Source organism: Phalacrocorax aristotelis, chromosome Z, assembly GCF_949628215.1.
Source record: "Phalacrocorax aristotelis chromosome Z, bGulAri2.1, whole genome shotgun sequence".
In the NCBI taxonomy this organism is placed as follows: domain Eukaryota; kingdom Metazoa; phylum Chordata; class Aves; order Suliformes; family Phalacrocoracidae; genus Phalacrocorax; species Phalacrocorax aristotelis.
In genome coordinates this window covers 25,475,764-25,493,395 of record NC_134311.1, presented here as the reverse complement: position 1 = coordinate 25,493,395, position 17,632 = coordinate 25,475,764, and the positions used below count along the sequence as shown (strand labels likewise).

General features: G+C 38.3%; 1 protein-coding gene across 4 annotated transcripts in view; it reads right to left on the bottom strand.

The window, feature by feature from the left end:
• Window positions 1-6,899: 6,899 nt before the first annotated feature.
• The window catches only part of CHD1 (chromodomain helicase DNA binding protein 1), a 56,668-nt gene continuing 45,935 nt past the window's right edge, over window positions 6,900-17,632 (bottom strand). For 3 of the 4 annotated variants that reach the window (XM_075078154.1, XM_075078153.1, XM_075078155.1), the window contains 9 exons: window positions 17,489-17,611; window positions 16,981-17,118; window positions 14,476-14,739; window positions 13,912-14,052; window positions 11,481-11,659; window positions 9,556-9,652; window positions 9,264-9,321; window positions 8,142-8,352; window positions 6,900-7,943 (listed from right to left, as the gene is read on the bottom strand). In XM_075078154.1, coding sequence (XP_074934255.1) covers window positions 7,580-7,943; window positions 8,142-8,352; window positions 9,264-9,321; window positions 9,556-9,652; window positions 11,481-11,659; window positions 13,912-14,052; window positions 14,476-14,739; window positions 16,981-17,118; window positions 17,489-17,611 — 1,575 coding nt within the window. In that variant the 3' untranslated portion in view covers window positions 6,900-7,579. The remainder of the gene's footprint in view (window positions 7,944-8,141; window positions 8,353-9,263; window positions 9,322-9,555; window positions 9,653-11,480; window positions 11,660-13,911; window positions 14,053-14,475; window positions 14,740-16,980; window positions 17,119-17,488; window positions 17,612-17,632) is intronic. The other variant, XM_075078156.1, reaches the window with a different exon arrangement.

Here is a 17,632-nt window from a genome sequence, read left to right as displayed (position 1 = left end):
AAAATTCAGCTGTAGAGAGGCTGCAGGCTTTGTGCGTGAGTGCACTGAGTTGGATGCCCTGGAGAAAACAAATTGGTTGGAGGATGCAGTTAATTTAGGACATTGGAAGAAAGCTGGAAGAGGATTGGGAAGATGGATTCAGAAGCAAAGCAATGGTGAGGGGCAGAGGAAGGCTGAGAGAAAGGCTTTCCTTCCTCATGTCTAGGGTAGGTTGACAAAAACACCCACTGAGGAACACTGAGGGTGAAGCTGTGGGGTGGAAATTTGGGCTGGGAAAATCAGGGGCATCAGTACCAGGCTGGGCTTGGATACTTCAGGTTTGAATAGTAGGGGTCAGAGGGACTGGCAGTACCCTGGGACGCTATCTCCCCAATGATCACTGGCCGGCACCCAAGAGATAGACACAAAGTGTTGGAAGTGCACCCCATATACAGTGGTAAAACTGTGTTCCTTCCAGCAATGCCTTCCTTTTCGTTGGTGCCAATATGGTTTGGAGAGCAGCTACCTCACATATAATTCAAACATACTATTGTAGCCCATTACATAGCTACATTTTTCCTTACAGCTAGAATAAAAGTACTGTAATGAATCAAACTTGGACAAAGCAGATTGGATTACAGTTAGATCTCGGGTGTTGACTAAACACAGAACTGTAATTCATTGCTTTGAAGTTTCTTCATAAAATCCAGGTAGCATTTACGTATCTCAGAGGACTGTTGCTCGGTTTACTTCCTGTGAACGATTAAGATTCAGGAAGGTAAGTCATATTACACACGGAAGAAAATATATTTGAAATGTCTTGATAATCCTAAATAAATGCATGCAATTTTTCCCTATTTATCAGTTCATATGAATAATGAAGTTTTGGAGTAAACTGAAAATTAAGCACTTGACCAATATTTACCATTTTTCTGTAAAACACCACCGCTTCGCAGTTTTTTCTAATATATATATTTTACAGAACATGAAAAAATACCTAAGATTTAAAAAAAAATTATTCTGCTGCTATAATATCATTGTATATTACATTACACAGAATCACAGATTGGAAGGGACCTCAGGGATCATCTAGTCCAACCTTTCTAGGAAGAGCACAATCTAGACAAGATGGCCCAGCACCCTGTCCAGATAAATCTTGAAGGTGTCCAACGCGGCTGAGTCAACCACTTCCCTGGGGAGATTATTCCAATGGCTGACTGTTCTCACTGTGAAAAATTTTCCTTTTGTGTCCAATAGGAATCTCCCCAAGAGCAACTTGTGTCCATTCCCCCTTGTCCTCTCCATGGGACTTCTCGTAAAAAGGGAGTCTCCGTCTTCTTGTAGCTGCCCTTTAAGTACTGGTACATGGTGATGAGATCCCCTCTAAGCCTCCTTTTCTCAAGGCTGAACAAACCCAGTTCTCCCACCCTATCCTCATACGGCAGGCTTCCCAGTCCTTTGATCATCTTGGTGGCCCTTCTCTGGACCCCTCCCAGCCTGTCCACATCCTTTTTGTATAGCAGGGACCAGAACTGTACACAGGACTCCAGGTGTGGCCTGACAAGTGCTGAGTAGAGTGGGATAATGACTTCTCTCTGCTGGTGATGCCCTTTTTGACGCAACCCAGCACCCTGTTGGCCTTCTTGGCCGCAGCAGCACACTGTTCGCTCATGTTGAGCTTCCTGTCCACCAGGACCCCCAGGTACCTTTCCACAGAGCTGCTCTCCAGCCAGGCGCATCCCAGCCTGTGCTGCACTCCCGGATTATATTTTCCCAGGTGCATGACCTTACACTTGTCCTTGCTGGACTTCATAAGGTTCCTGTTGGCGCACTCTTCCAGCCTATCCAGATCTCCCTGCAGAGCAGCTCTCCCTTCTGGAGTGCCTACTTCCCCACTCAGTTTGGTGTCATCAGCAAACTTCATCAGGCTACACTTGATGCTGGTATCCAGATCACTTATAAAGATGTTGAATAACATCGGGCACAGTATCGATCCCTGGGGGACCCCACTAGTGACAGGTTGCCACTTGGAAAAGGAGCCATTTATCACCACCCTTTGGGTGCGGCCTGTCAGCCAGTTCCCCACCCACTGCACAGACCACTTGTCTAGGCCATAACGCATTAATTTCTCCAGCAGAAGACTGTGGGGGACTGTATCAAAGGCCTTGAAGAAGTCCAGGTAAACAATGTCCACCACCCACCCCATGTCAACCAGGCAAGTCACTTTGTCATAGAAGGCCACCAGGTTTGTCAAGGACGATCTGCCGTTAGTGAAGCCACGTTGGCTTTTCCCAATCACGTGCTTCATTTGACTTGTGATGGCCCCCAGGAGGATTTGTTCCATAACTTTCCCAGGGATTGAAGTAAGACTGATGGGCCTGTAGTTACCCGGGTCCTCCCTCAAGCCCTTCGTGTAGATAGGGGTAACATTTGCCTTCCTCCAGCCCTCTGGGACATCTCCCGTTCTCCATGACTTCTCAAAGATTATGGAGAGCGGCCTTGCGATGATGTCAGCAAGCTCTCTCAACACCCTCGGGTGGATGGCGTCAGGGCCCATGGATTTCTAGGGGTCAAGCTCCTGTAGTAATTCATGTACTAACTGTTCCTTCACTGATGGTGGGTCTGTGTTTGGATCAACTGGCAATTTTGTTCCCAAAGCCTGGGGCCCAACAGTGCTGGTAAAGACGGAGGCAAAGAAGGTGTTGAGGACCTCTGCCTTTTCTGCATCGTTGGTGATTGACTCTCCTTTTCTGTTTAACAGTGGGCCTAGGTTTTCCTTCTGTTTCTGCTTACGGTTGGCATGTCTGAAGAAACCTTTCTTATTTTTGACATCTACGGCCAGTTTCAATTTGAGTTGGGCTTTTGTTTTTCTAACTGCATCTCTGCACGCTCTGGCAATGCCCTTGTAGCTCTCAGTCCCCCAATTCTCCATCTCTGGTGTGCTTCCCTTTTGGATTTGAGTAGACCCAGGAGGTCATGGTTGAGCCAAGGGGGCCTCTTGCTCCGCTTACTTCCCTTTCCTTTGTAGGTGATAAACTGGCTTTGTGCTTCCAATAGAGAGTTCTTGAAGAACTCCCAGCACTCGCTAGCTCCTTTGTCTTCCATGGAAGCAACCCATGGAACCCCTCCCAAGTGAGCTCTGAGCTGAAGTTGGCTCTTGTAAAATCCAGAATCCTTGTCTTAGAGCTGACCTTCAGCACACTCAGCAGGATCCCGAACTCCACAATATTGTGATCACTGCAGCCGAGGCTATCACTAACCGAGATATTACAAAGCAGGTTTTCTCAATCTGTGAACAGCAAGCCCATCAGCGCCTCATTCCTGGTTGGCACATCTAACATTTTTATGAGGAAGCAGTCCTCTACGCATTCCAGGAACTTGGTGGATGACATGTGAGCTGCCGTGTTGTTCTTCCAGCCGATGTCTGGGTAGTTGAAGTCACCCATCAGGATCAGGATCTGTTGGCCAGAAGCTTGCTTTAGTGCCCCAAGGATCGCTTTGTTGGCTTCGTCATCATGGTTAGGAGGTCGGTAGCAGATGCTCGCTGTGAGGTCCTGCTTGGAGACAACCCCTTTGACTTTATCCCAGAGGCATTTGATAGAGCAGCTGCAATCACCAGAGTTGACTTTGATACATTCAAGGTTTTCCTTAATGTAGAGTGCGACTCCTCCACCTCTTCTACCCCACCTGTCCCGACAAAACAGCCTGTAACTGTCCATTGCGATCCCCCAGTCATTTGAATTGTTCCACCATGTTTCAGTTACCCCCACGATGTCATACCCCTCCAAGTGGGCACGGTCCTCCAGTTCTTCCTGTTTGTTTCTTAAACTGTGTGCATTTGTACACATACACTTGAGGTGATTACTCTTCTGTTTCACCTCTTGGGAGACAGCTGAGGAACATTTGTCACCACACTGCTTGGCCTGACTTACTCCCCTGTTGGACGTGCTGGTATGAGCATTTCTGCAATGGATCCCACCCCCCCAGTCCTTCAGTTCAAAGCCCGCCTCACCAAGTTAGCCAGCCTGCTGCTGAAGATTCCCTTACCCCTTCACTCCTTTTGGACAGGTGGACTCCATCCCTCCCTAACATGTTGTAGTCATTGAAGAACACCCCATTGTCATAAAAGCCAAACCCCTCACCGCAGCACTGGCCACGTAGCCAGGAGTTGATATATATTATGCGCCTCTTTCTGGCTGCCCCCTTCCCTCTAACTGGCAAAATGGAGGAGAAGATAACTTGGGCACCAGTATTCTTCACTTGCTCCCCCAGGGCTCTAAAGCCTTCCTTGATTTTACCCAGGTTACGGCTCTCATTCATTCATGCCTACATGAAACAGTAGCAGTGGATAGTAGTCCCTTCTCTTGCTGAGCTGTGGCACCGCCTCGGCCACGCCTCGAACCTTGGCTCCTGGAAGGCAGCACACCTCTCGTGACTCCCTGTCAGGTGCCTCAGTACCCTTCAACTGAGAGTCACCCACCACGAGCACTCGTTGTTTCTTTTTACGATGTCCACTGTATGTTGCTGGTAGTTTCCCCTTGCAGGGGACTTTGCAGACCTTGCTCATGGGTGTCGTCAGTCATTAAGGCTTCATATCTGTTTCTGATTGTGATGGTGGAGGGAGCAGGCTGATGCAGAGTCCTGCTTCTGTGAGTCACCAGGGTCCATAGTGCCTCACTCTCGGCGGTGTCTGCCGCAGGAACATGATTCTGAAGCCACCTGCCCATCTCTGCCCCAGCTCCTCTAATACTGCGCAGCTGCTTAACCGTTCCCTGCAGCTCTGCCACCTGACGTAACAGGTCATCGACCTGTGCACACCTCGTGCAGGTACTTACCTTTTCCTCAGGAGAGGGGTTTGGGCATTTGCTGCAACCCGCTGCCTGTGCTGGTGTTTCCTTTCTTACCAGACCCGTCCGGGTGGATATCATATCATATTGATATGATACAAATTAAAAGCTTAATGCTGACTCACCTGTACATTGTAAAACAAAGTAAGCAGCTTCTGCAATGTGTTTATGAAGATGCTACAAATAATTTGAAGAAGCAGAATTATTTTCTTTGTATCTTAGGTCTAGAAATAAGTTTTCAACAGGACAACAGAAATACTCAACTTTTTTATGCAAATTAACAACCATGATTAAATGTCATTATTTACTCCAAAGCAATTTTTCTCGTTAAAGATTTTGAAAATAAATAAATAATTATCAATAAATTGATAGGGCTATGGCTAGAAACATGCTTTTTTTAGTATTGGCCATATCCAAAGGAAGACCTTTCACTGACCCCATACAGTGTGAGAGTATAAGGATAGGCGGACCATAATGTTCTCCCCATTACTCTTTTGTTCTCGACTTGTATCTTAAGAAGAATAATTTGACTAGAGAGAAAAAGCGTATAGGATAAGAAACAAATAACCAATTCCATGAACTTCTTTCTGCTCCTAGCAGTGCCTCAAACAATTGTATTTCTTAGCTACTGCTTCTGGAGCATTTCACAAATAAAAGCTTCAGCATAAAGTTTTAAGAACAAAGCTTAAACTTCAGGTGCAACCATAGCAGCTTGTTGCAATCACGAAGATACGCAAGTGACAGCACTACATACCTGCCCCAGCACAGTTGAGTAAAACAAACCTTGATCAGTACAAGTGGACGACTCACACCAGGTTTTACCTATTTTAATAGGCTTTACTATTCTCTAATAGAAGAGATTGTCTACATTTATTTCTATAAAGGTAAAAATGAGAGGACCTCATTTCAGCCATAGTACACAAAAAGAAGCTAGGATTTAATTAATTTGCTGTTCAAATAAAACTTGATCGTGGAGAAGCTTGCAATAAAAGGTCTCATCAGGAAGAAAAGCTCTATCAGGATGACGTCCTTTAGTGTCTTCGGTCTTGCCCACCTTCCCAAATAACGATGAGGTAATCTCCTACCAAAAAATGCTGTTGTCACTGAACAGAACACTAAGCCTAACAGCCTCCAGATCCTGGGAAGATCAGTTAAGAAGTGAAGCAGCATTAGTTAACTGAGTCCCAGCCTACATTAAATAAGCTTAAAACTTGTTGTGCAGCAACTATGCCTACAGTGGTATCCTAACAGACACTCTGTAGACAGATTTTGGTTCTATATTTATGCTTTCATATAAACCTGTTTAACTGGAAAAAATGCTCAACATTGCAAGAGCGGAGTAAAACTGGAGCAACAGATACAGCTCCAACCAGATGCCAGGCTAGGCATCTTCCCTAATTATCACATAGTGTATTAAAATTTAGCACTTAAGAGTTTAATGTTCTTATGGGTAAACCTGAGAAAAATTAACGCTGTAGAGAAAAACACAGCAGAAAACTACAAGAGCCCACATATCCTTTTAGTTTAAATTTAATTTGTCAGATAGAAGTTATCTACGTACAATCAGTGTGCATTGTAACAATTCTGTCAGTAAAGTCATTCAAATCTTCTAATATATTAACTGGCTGCATAGCACATTTGACATTATTGCCCATGTTGAAGAGGGAACACAAATGGATTTACAATAAAATTTTGGCTGATTTGGATTCTGAAGTGTTCAGATATTTAACACTCCATCTTGAAAACAAATGCACCTGAAAAAACTTTCCAGAGCACAGTTTAGCTGGATATTTCTTACCATTTCATTACAAACAATCACAACACTGACAGTTTAATAGTGGAAAAAAAAAAACCAACCCCCAACCAAAAACACCCTCAAAAAACCAAAATGTCTATCTAAACTATCCAATAAAAAAGAACTAAATGGAATAAAATGTTCCCTTTCCCCGTTTTACATTCTGAACAGTGATTTCATCAAGATATTTTATTGAAACGTGTAAGTACACTGATTTTGTTTCATACTTGTGACAAGAAAGCCTGAGTTGGTGGGGAAAGGAACAGTCAGAAAAAGCCTGAGAGGGAAAAAAAGCTTATTTAATTATTTTACAATAATTTACAGCCATTTGTTTGTGTATTTTGCTTTGTTTTTATTTTTTTTTCTTTGCTTTGTGAAAAGGCATTATAACTGATCACAAACAGGAGTAGTCCTGGCTACTTAACAGTTACAGGTACAGAATTTAAATATTCAAGCTTGTGATGAAAAGCGGCAAGGTGGTCGCAGTGTACAATGTAAACAAGTAGCTTTGGAAAGTGAACAAAGTCCTTGAGAGTTCTTTACCAAGAAACAAAAGAAAATAAACTCCTCATTCCTTCCTGAAATGTGAGCACAGGTCAGTGTTTAGAAGTTCATTTACAAACATAATTTAAAACGTGTTCAGCCTAAAACCATTGTGACAAGAAGAGTTTTATAGTAAGATCCAGTCTGAAAGGGGCAGTGTTGAGGTCCCTGTAAAAGTAAACAACATCTATTTCTTAAAAAAGAGTGCCACAACATTTGCAGCACAGTGCAGCATAAACTTTAAATAGAAAAATATTTTTCTTCTGTTGGGATAATAGACCTTGCATCTTGGAAAGAAGTAACAATACTGTTACTGATAGAATATCCAGTCCATATCTTTCAAGTCATGTAAGGCAATTACTGTGTTAGTTTACTCTATATGGCTAAAAGAAGGTCCAGAAAATGTCAGTCTTTGTTATGTCTTCCGGCTACTCCATGTATGTTCAGGTGTACTTTTGTGATCTGATGAGTGTTCAAATGGAGATCTGTGTCCCAGGGGAGATCTTGAACCATAAGGAGACCTCTGATCTAATGGTGACCGTGGGCCACTACCTGAAGCTCTGTGGTCCATTTGCCAGTCTGAGTGGTACCTATAATCTCTAGAAGATTTATGATGGCTGTACTCTGAAGTGGAACGCTGATCTGAATGTATCTTGTGGTCTGAATGGGAACGGTGATCTGAATGAGCCCGGCTGTCTTTTAAACTTCCTTCTAGGTTTGACCTGTGGTCTCTGCTCCTGTAGTCATCTAACTTTCTATGTTTACTGTCACTGTAGTATCTAAAAAATAGAAATTATTTTTATTAGTGTTACTGAACACACATTAAGAGCCACAATTACGTCAAATCATCAGAACTGCATTAGAGGGTTATCTTTGCAATTCTGCATTATTCAAAAAAGATGTTTTGTTGCTAGAAGCATTCTAGAAAAACAGGAAGGAAATTCTGAACAGATTTTAAAATTGCTGAAGACACTCACCTGCTGTCTTGTTTGTAGTGATCCCAGTCTCTGTGATCTTTTCCATTGCTGAAGGCTGAATAGGGCCTTTTCCTAGAGTCATTCTTCTTGTAAGTATCTCCCTGATGCCTGTCTTTATGATGATCGTGGTATTGTAAAGAATGTCTATCAGAAGAATAACTGTCCCTGCTACTGTCATCATGGTTTGTATTCTCCTTTAGTCTGTCCACATCTGTTTAACAAAGCAGAGGTTAAAAGGAAGTCTCATGAAGTCTTGTCTTCACCTAATTCAAACAGCACTTCTACCTGTCACATGTAAAGCAGTATGAAAGTGACGTTATAGTTTTGACAGAAAAAACACCTAAATAGTTGAAAGACAAATGCACTAATGTGAGTGAACTGAAAGAAACCCAGAAGTAAGGGGGAAGCAAGTTAGAATGTATATGTATAGGACTCAGAAACGGAATTTTTCAGCCTCTCCAGTCTGTGAAGCTAAGCACGGTCCAAATGAACAGTGAGTAAGAGTACCTTTAGTAGGGCAATTTTTGACAGAATGGTAGCAACTTCCTCTCTAAGGATGACCTTAGCATGAATAAGAGCTTTAAAGATATGCCTTGTTTATGAAAGACTTTTAGTGGTATTCCTAGAATCCAATTATGTTGATTTTAAGTCCATGAAAATATACTCGAAGTGTTACAGAACACAAGATAAAAGCAAGTACTACAAGAAGGCAGGTGAGGGACCATAGAAAAAAATCAGTGTTATTGTCAACAAGACAGCCCATGTAACTAATTACAAACTATGACTTCAAGGAATAGCTTGCTTTCTTACACAGAAGTGACATTACAACAGCTACAAATAAACACAGAATTTCCAAGAAGCTTACTCTCTCCCTCCCCTAAATTAAACTCAAAAAATTCTTCCAAATCTTTTAAAAGAATGGTCAAATAACTTGCTACTAAAACCATTAAGTACCAACTTCAGTCTGCATTCTGGATTTCATCAGCAAACTAGTAAATTTTTTCTAATCAGCCAATTTCTATGACACTTAACAGTGTGGGAGACAGATCAAGGAGACATGTGAAATGAAAGAAACATGAGAACTATGATATCTAACACAAGAATATACTTAAGGTTTCTTACCTGGATTTCTAATTACATGTGTATTCACATTGCTGCTAATATTCTGGTCATTGTGTTGCTAAAAAAGACAAGTACAAAAACTCATTGCTAAATCCCAAAGTTCATCTGAAATATTTAGAAAAATATCCTAACAAAATATCCTAACAAATCATATTGGAATAATATCCTACTTTACTAAAAACACAAATGCTACTTGAAGTGTACTTCTGTCTTATACTCCTTTAAATCTAATAAAAGTTATGATACTTAAAATACATATTTGTATATTTAGAAAGGGTCTGAAAAACTTTACCTGAGACTCTTGGCGTTTTTTGATTGCATGTTTATACAGTTTGTGCAGCTTCCTGGCATCAAATTCTGTAAACTTAGAGACAAAAATCCACAAATTTCTGAGGAAGAAGAAAAGAGAAGTTACAATTCTTCTAAACATTTGTTTTTCTTGTATTATGCAAAAGAATGTAGTTTTAACTGAAATTATTTGAATAGTACTTCAGCAAACCAGAAACACTATGAAATTTACACAGTATTGCCTAGCTGCACGGCAAGCATTACCTAGCTGTATTTCAAACATTTGAAAGATTAATTCCTTTAAAAATTTGTCACTTTATAATATTTATCGTAAGTACTTCAGACTGCAAAGTGCATGGAAAGTAGGACTAATAACAATTGTGTTAATAGAATGATTTGTGAAACTGCTTAAAAATGTAGCCATCAGTTTATGTATGTCTTCTGAAAGTTTGTTTGAATTTTAAGTATCTATCACTCAGTAAATAAAAATTTAAGCAAAAGTAAGTAAAAACAACCTTGAAATCTCTTACAGTGTAGACATTTGACCTACAAGCCTTATTTCATGAAAATATTAGTGAAAGAATTTTTCCACATAAGCCTGGTCAAAGCTTTTGAAACCAACTGAGAACTGTGAAAGAGGATGGAAGTGGTATGACAATAAATTTGTGCCTAATCTGTGCTCGAAGGAATGAAAGAAGCACAAATCAAGTCCTTTACTGTCAAGATACCAAAACTCTGAAGAAAACATTTGCTTCTATAATCACAGATAACAGATCTTCAGTTTAGAATTCTGTTAGTTAGATTTACAGGTGGCATGCTTAAAAGACACTACAGAATACTACTGTTCTGAAGTATCTGAAGCTTGCAAGCTCAGGAAGCAACAGCCTGCTTCTTCACTGTGATTATTTAAACATTATCATTTTAGTCTAGAGGTTTGCAAAAGGAGACAGTTAGTCAATGGTGTGCCTAATGACACCTGTGTAACTTTATAAACAGTTAACAACACTTCTTCTTATCAAAGATAGATAAAATACATTTTTTAATAATCTCCATATAATATTGTAGCATTATTATAATAGCTCTATTATGAGTTTCCACTTAAAGAAATGTAACATTTAGCAAAATGTGTGACATGGATCTCGGTTTTGTATCTCAAAACACCTTAATATTTTGAAGTAAAGCAAGTGAAAACAGCAGAAGCATTCTATGCTACCATAAATCTTCATGAAAATGACACATGAACAGACTTTTGTATAAGGAAGTGCAGGATGTATTTTTCAACCATTAAAGTGCATATTCTGATAAAGATAACTCAAATTGCATTAGCAACTTAACAATGAAATAGAAGTAGTTACAAACCAACAATTTTTCTTTATTTTTTTTTAAATTGTCACCTTACAAAATGCAAACTCTTCGTTCATTTTTAAAATACATCTAAGTTATGACAAATACTTTTATCAAGTCATAGTTCATACAGAGTTTAATTTTAGAGTGTATTTTTGAAAGAATAAAGAATTGTGCAACTCAGAATCATACAAAGTTTAGAACAAATTTAGAATTACATATTTTTAGCAGGAATTAAAGAAAACTCTCAAAGTTGAAAACAAAAACCACCCCAGATCCTTAAGGGTAAGAATGCTTTTCCACTAAACACCATCTAAGTAACAAGTTACCTAGTACTTGCTTTTGGTTGTAAAATGTGAGATGATGCCACCTACTGGACAAAAATGCATTGCTATGCAGTATGAAAAAGTCAATGCATTAAAAGTCAGAACCATCTATAACCATCTTTCTACAGACTCCTATTTAAAACAGCATAAAGATACAAGAAAGGGTGCATAAGGAACAAGGTAAATAATTAAAAACTATTCTGCTTGGTAAGAGCAATTACAGATTTTCCTTTTTAAAGAAAAAACAATAATAACTTACTTTCTCCATTGTTTAATTTGTTCAGGATTTGTGTACTCCTTTAGACATTCAGTAATGTGATCCCCAATTTTGATTAGACACTGTCTAGTATGTTCCAGCTGCTCTCTTTCAGAAAGGCCCTTCTCTGGTCGATCGAGCTGTTTCAGTGCTGCTTTGACAGGCCTCATTCTTTCTTTGCACTGTAAAATGGAAAAGGAACGTATTAATTCAAAGAAAAAACCCAAGAGTTCTAAAACATGACCTGCCCCTTACTGTGATACATATATATATACACACACACAGAGGCAAAGACAGTATTATTACAAGCCAAATGAAGCACAAGACTTGCTCGCAGCTCTTCAAAATGTTTTCCAGGTTTCCTTTGGAAAAAGTATTTTATTCCCAGTTGGAAATTTACTCCTCTAAGAAAGCATTAGACTGTATAGAATACAGATATCAAGGTTTTCAGAAAGCACTAATTTATTATAAAGGATTTTCTGAGGAAAAAGACTGTTTACAACTGGGTTTTACTATTTAAACTTTCAGCACAAGCATATAGGACAAGACTTATGCTTTTTAGCACCTTGAAAGCTATACAAACTCCAAGTCAAAATTAAATATGAGAGTGTTCAGGACATTTCCAACAGATACCTGCTGCAACAATTAAACCTGGCATTCAGCAGAGGATCAACATTGCTTCTCTGATCAGTTTTTAAACCTTAGTCCTATGCAAATACGAGCAGAACTTGTGCCATCTAGAGTAAAGCTAGTTTGGGTATGCCTAGATTAGTAACAACAGTGATGGCAACACACATACATGTCATCTATGTGTTCTTGAATTTTCACACTTTGATTCAAGTGTTTTAATAATAAACCCAGATAAAACCAGTTAGCACGATGTAAGTTACAGACACTTGCTTAGGAATACCATATCATTGTAGGTGGATGGTAAACAGAAGAAATGCATATTCTACTTGTCACAAAGAGCCAAATTAGTTAAGCCTGAACAATCCATGGTAGTAATTTCCATTTGAAAATGTATTTAAATAGGCTAATCAGACTGCATCTGACCATGGCGTAATGATAAACACACATTCCAGAATAAAAAGTCTGAATTAAAAAAAAAAATTTGTTCTATGCATAGACCCAACCCAGTAAGACCAAAAGGAAGTCTGTAGATCAGGGGGGAGGGGACGGGGGGAAATTGAAAAACCAAATGAATATTTGGAATGGAATATCATGGAAAAATCAGGGAAGCTGTTCCTCACCAGTTCATGCCCCTGTGTAATTAAGCAGCTGCATTATATATTGCACTACCCACAGCTTAAAGTAGCCTTTTAAAAGACAGCTTACAGAGTGAACTGCTTAAGTACAGAAGTGATCAGAGAAGTGTAACTAGACGTGGAAAGCAAGTGATTTTCTGTCACTTAGCCACACAAAGATATCCACCTGAATCACTCGAGCCTGATCCTGGAAATCACAGGTGAGTTACTTGGATGTTTAGAATAAAACCGTACAAAGACCAGTCACTGCCATACTCAAGAGAATCTTACTTGTACATCACAGACAGCACCCACAACAGAACCAATAAAGCTTGGCTGGCAGAAACAAATGACTCTTGAAATCTGAATGATGAAACCTTCACAAGAGAGTAGCTGTTCAAAGTAACTCACTGGTGCCTTTCCAAAGGACCCAAATGATCTATAAAACTTCTCATGAATTGTGTGTACATACCTTTTTTCATCTTATATTGATTCTGTTCTTAGTCAGAAGTAGTTATTAAACTACTATTTAAACTACTATTTAAACTACTATTTAAACTACTATTTAAACTACTATTTAAACTACTATTTAAACTACTATTTAAACTACTATTTAAACTACTATTTAAACTACTATTTAAACTACTATTTAAACTACTATTTAAACTACTATTGGTGTCAGAGAGTTTACTCCAGCAAGGTATTTCTAAGGGCTTTAGTAGACACAGGAAGGAACAAATGCTAATTTAAGTCTGCAATACTTCAGGAGGCGAGTGCTGAAACTTAATTTCTCTTGTTATCTTACAAAGAAGAAAGGCATATATGAATAGGTGAAGACAGGGACTCCAGTAATTGCACCGAAGTTCACTCATGTCTGCTCTTTAAGAAGCAGGATACACAAGTTATTCTTGAGGATATATCTTGAGTCTATATTCTAAATCTATTCAGCAGACAGATCACTGGATAAGTTTTCCTACTATCCTGCATAAATACAGTAAACAGTAAAATAGATCCGCTGGAATGAAGACAAATATTACTTTAGTACAGTGGCAGTAACATTCGTTGATCTGAGACCTTACTAGCAAAAGATGACCTGTGTTACTGTGCCCAATAACAGAATCAAGCACATCAGAAATTGTCCTCATTTAGACTATCAAGTATAAACACTAACTTACCAAAAAGGGACTTACCACACTAAAAGTTTTCTGATCCAGTTCTTCAGATTCTTCGGATATAGGAACTGGTTCACTAGTTGCAGTAATATGAACTGGAGTATCCAACAATGTAATTTTTTTAGTTTTTTCTTTACTTTCAGATTTGATTTCATTTACCTAAGAGCAAGATATAAAAATATTTAAGTAAATTTTATTTTGGCTCTGGAATTATCCTATAATATATGACAATCCCTGTAACTACCTCATTCTCTTCAATAAGATTAAAAACTATGCTGACATTCAATGACAGTACATTTTACTTTCTCTGTGGGATGGAAAAGGAGAATGGAAAAGGAATAGAAGAATTGCTTGCACACACTTGTTCTCTGAGCCCAACTAAGATATGGGTCATAGAAGACAATTTCCCGTTTCATATACCTGTCCTCATGGTTTCAGATAGTATAAATAAAACTTCAAATGATGTAAAAGACTCCAATGAAATGACAATGATCAAATCCAAAATACCTTTTCACTTCAAAATCATTCAGAAAAACCTAGTGGCCTTTTCTAGTGCTATATAAGATAAGTAAACCTGGTTACCTTCTCTTCCTTCACTTCTTTTTCTTTCTGTGTGGATTCTTTTACTTTGTTTTCTCTCTTTTCTTTAATATCTTTTTCTTTTAATTCTTTCTTATCCTCTTTTTCTTTTTTCTCCCTTTTCAAATCCCTCTTATTTTCCTTTTCTTTTGTCTCTCTTTTTTCTTCAGCTTCCTTCTTTATACCAATATCTGGCTCAGGCTTTTCTTCATTTTCCTTCTCTGCTTTAATTTTTTTATGTGGATGTTTCACTGAAATAATCTCATCCTGCAATACGCAAGCATATATGTCACATCAGACTGAGTTCCTATCTATACAAGTTTTGTAACCATCAGATTAAAATATACTTTTTATCTGTGCATTTTCTTCTTTTTGGACAGAGATTTAACATCTATCAAACAGGACTGAACGCAGTTGTGAAGAAAGATGATATCTACTCACTCACTTCCTTGATGTGACAAAGCAAGTACCGATTTGGCAGTCATAGTGAGAAATTACGTCCATTTAACTTAGAAATCTGTCCCTCTAAAAGGTAGTTAGGCACTGAAGAGCTAAAAGGAAGTAAGTCTCGCAAAATCGAGCTGATTCGTCAGGACACTCAAGTGATGGGGATGTTAGAAGTTCTCTGTTCTAGTTTGCTTTGTCCCAGTAACTTTTTACCACCCCATATTAAACTTCCACAGGAGAAGGTAACAAAGTCCGAACTTCCTCTTTTCCAAAGGTGTTCTTTTTATTGGGCTTAAAAAATGTCTTAGTTACAGATTATCTGATATGGACCCATTTAATTATTTGAAGATGAACAAAATACCACTCCACTGGTCTTTATAATATTCACTTAGAAGGTTTGACATGGAAACTCAAATCCTTTCAGACACGGAAAAATACTATAATACGTAACAAAAGTGTTATGTGCATGTGCAAGAATCATTATCTTTGAATTGATCTGAAGTATACCCTGGAAAGGCATAAACAGAATCGATTGCAGAAAAAGAGATGAAAGAATGCCTAATACATGAATCCAAAACAGTTACTTAGATGAGGTACCAAGCAATCGGCCCAGCCAGAACTTCAGTATTTAGGTACTGTGGAAACTTCCCAGCAAAACCCCAATGACTTCAAGAGTTTCCTGAGTGTTCTAGCTGCCATCCTGTTTAACAGCTAAGTAGGTAAAGTCAACCACTTAGGTGGTTAAAGCCCATTTTTGTATATAGTTCAGTTTTCAGAAGTGCAGTTGTTAGTCTGTCTGAAAGTATTACAGGGATGAATAGCATTCTAAGCACTTTTCCAAAACATATCAAATCAGTCAACTGACTGTCAGCGTCTTCTGTTTTGAGTGGAGATGCAGTCTCACACTAATTTTTTAAGTAGTCTGAACACTTAATTTGCTTAGTTTTAGGGTTCAGTTACCCATGCTAATTTACTGGGAACACTTAGACTGAAAACACTTACAGTTCTTAGCCTTAGGTTCAAAAAAAGTTATCTATAAACATAAGCCACTCTGCATTCAAAGTTTTTAAATTTTTTTTCTGGCTTTATATTTCATTCTCCATAGTACAATTTAAATACATACAGGAATGCTTTAGTTAAAAATGACTATTTTTTATAGATGTAACATGATTCTTCTAAGGTTGACTTCATCTTAACTATGTATTGACATAAGTATTTTTTCCTCTAGAGTGAGCTGACAATTAGAATGGTTTTAAATAGTTTAAAACAGTTACATAAGACACTTCAATTTAGTTTATTTTAAGCTAAGTAGTATGTATTTTAATGATATGTATAGATTTCACTGATTTATTTCAGCTATTTTCCAAGTCATAAAATTAGGTGTGACATGACACTAAACTTTACCTAAATTTTTATCTCTGGTGGTTTCTGCTGTGTGATATATGTTAAGAAGTAAAAAGACCCTACAAAAGCAAAGGCCTGAAGGAACACATCAGAAGTGACAGAACACAATGAGGTTAAATAGTCAGTTAAATAGTTTTTTTGGATAATGACAGCCATAGTATATACAGGAGCTTTCACATACAAGTCTTCAAATATCATTTATTCATGCTGCTTATTCTAGATGTGCTTGATGTTTTTTTCCTGCTACTGAATGAAAAACTTTACCTGAAAAATTAGTATCAGTAGCAGTAACACATTAGCCAGAAACATGAGTTTTACAATTGTGTTTTACATTAGGTTTGCATTTCTTGCAGCTAAGATGCTGAAGTCTTTCAGGAATGCTGAAACTGAACAATGCTACTTGTAATTAGACCACAACAGTTTTTACAATAGAATTTGGAAAACTACTCATAATTCCTCAGCTACTGGCTTATCATTAAGTGAAAACAGATACAGTCTTCCATGTCCTTGTACTGATACAACATCAACTGTAGTGGCCACAGGAGAAGGATGATATTCAGGTACTTAAATTTTATTAAGTCAAGCAGAACATAAACTAGAAATTGATACTAACAGGCAGGACTGAATAGCCCTCTTTACCATATGAAAGGTATTTACCTTGTTATCCTCATCATCGTCTTCATCAGATTTTTCTGAGGGTTGTGGTGAAGAATCACTTTTTATTTCTTCTTTTATTTTTGCAGCCTTTATCACCTTGTTCTTCTTAGTTCTTGTTTTCCTCCTCTTTGAATTGCCCTGAATGCAAATTGGTCTCTTTTAATATGTCAATTTACAAGCATCTCTGCACCAGAGTTGCAAAAAAAAAAAAAAAATTTTTTTTGCACATCAAATAGAGGGTTTATTTTATTTATTGCCACTAATGACCACCACTTTCCTCAGGACTGGAGACAGAGAGTAGTGCAACAGTAGAATATACATAAAAATAATAAGAGAATAATACAATATGAAACTCACAATTTCTTGAGTTAGTCTCATGTAATATGATTCACAATACAGTGTAATACTATACAAAGAAAAAGAGCAGAACTAAGTAAGAAAAAGGATCAGCTGACAAGCCTATAAGCATATTGTCTTATCTCACTAATGAATGCTAAATTTTACTTACTGCACCAGCAAGCCTTTGTGCTTCCTTCCTTGCAAGGTCTTTATTCAGTAATTTAATGAGGTAGTCTGCACGGGTCTGTAACTGCTTTGCCTGGGGTTTCTTATCTGGATCATCAGGCAAAATCTGAGGAGAACAATGGTAGTA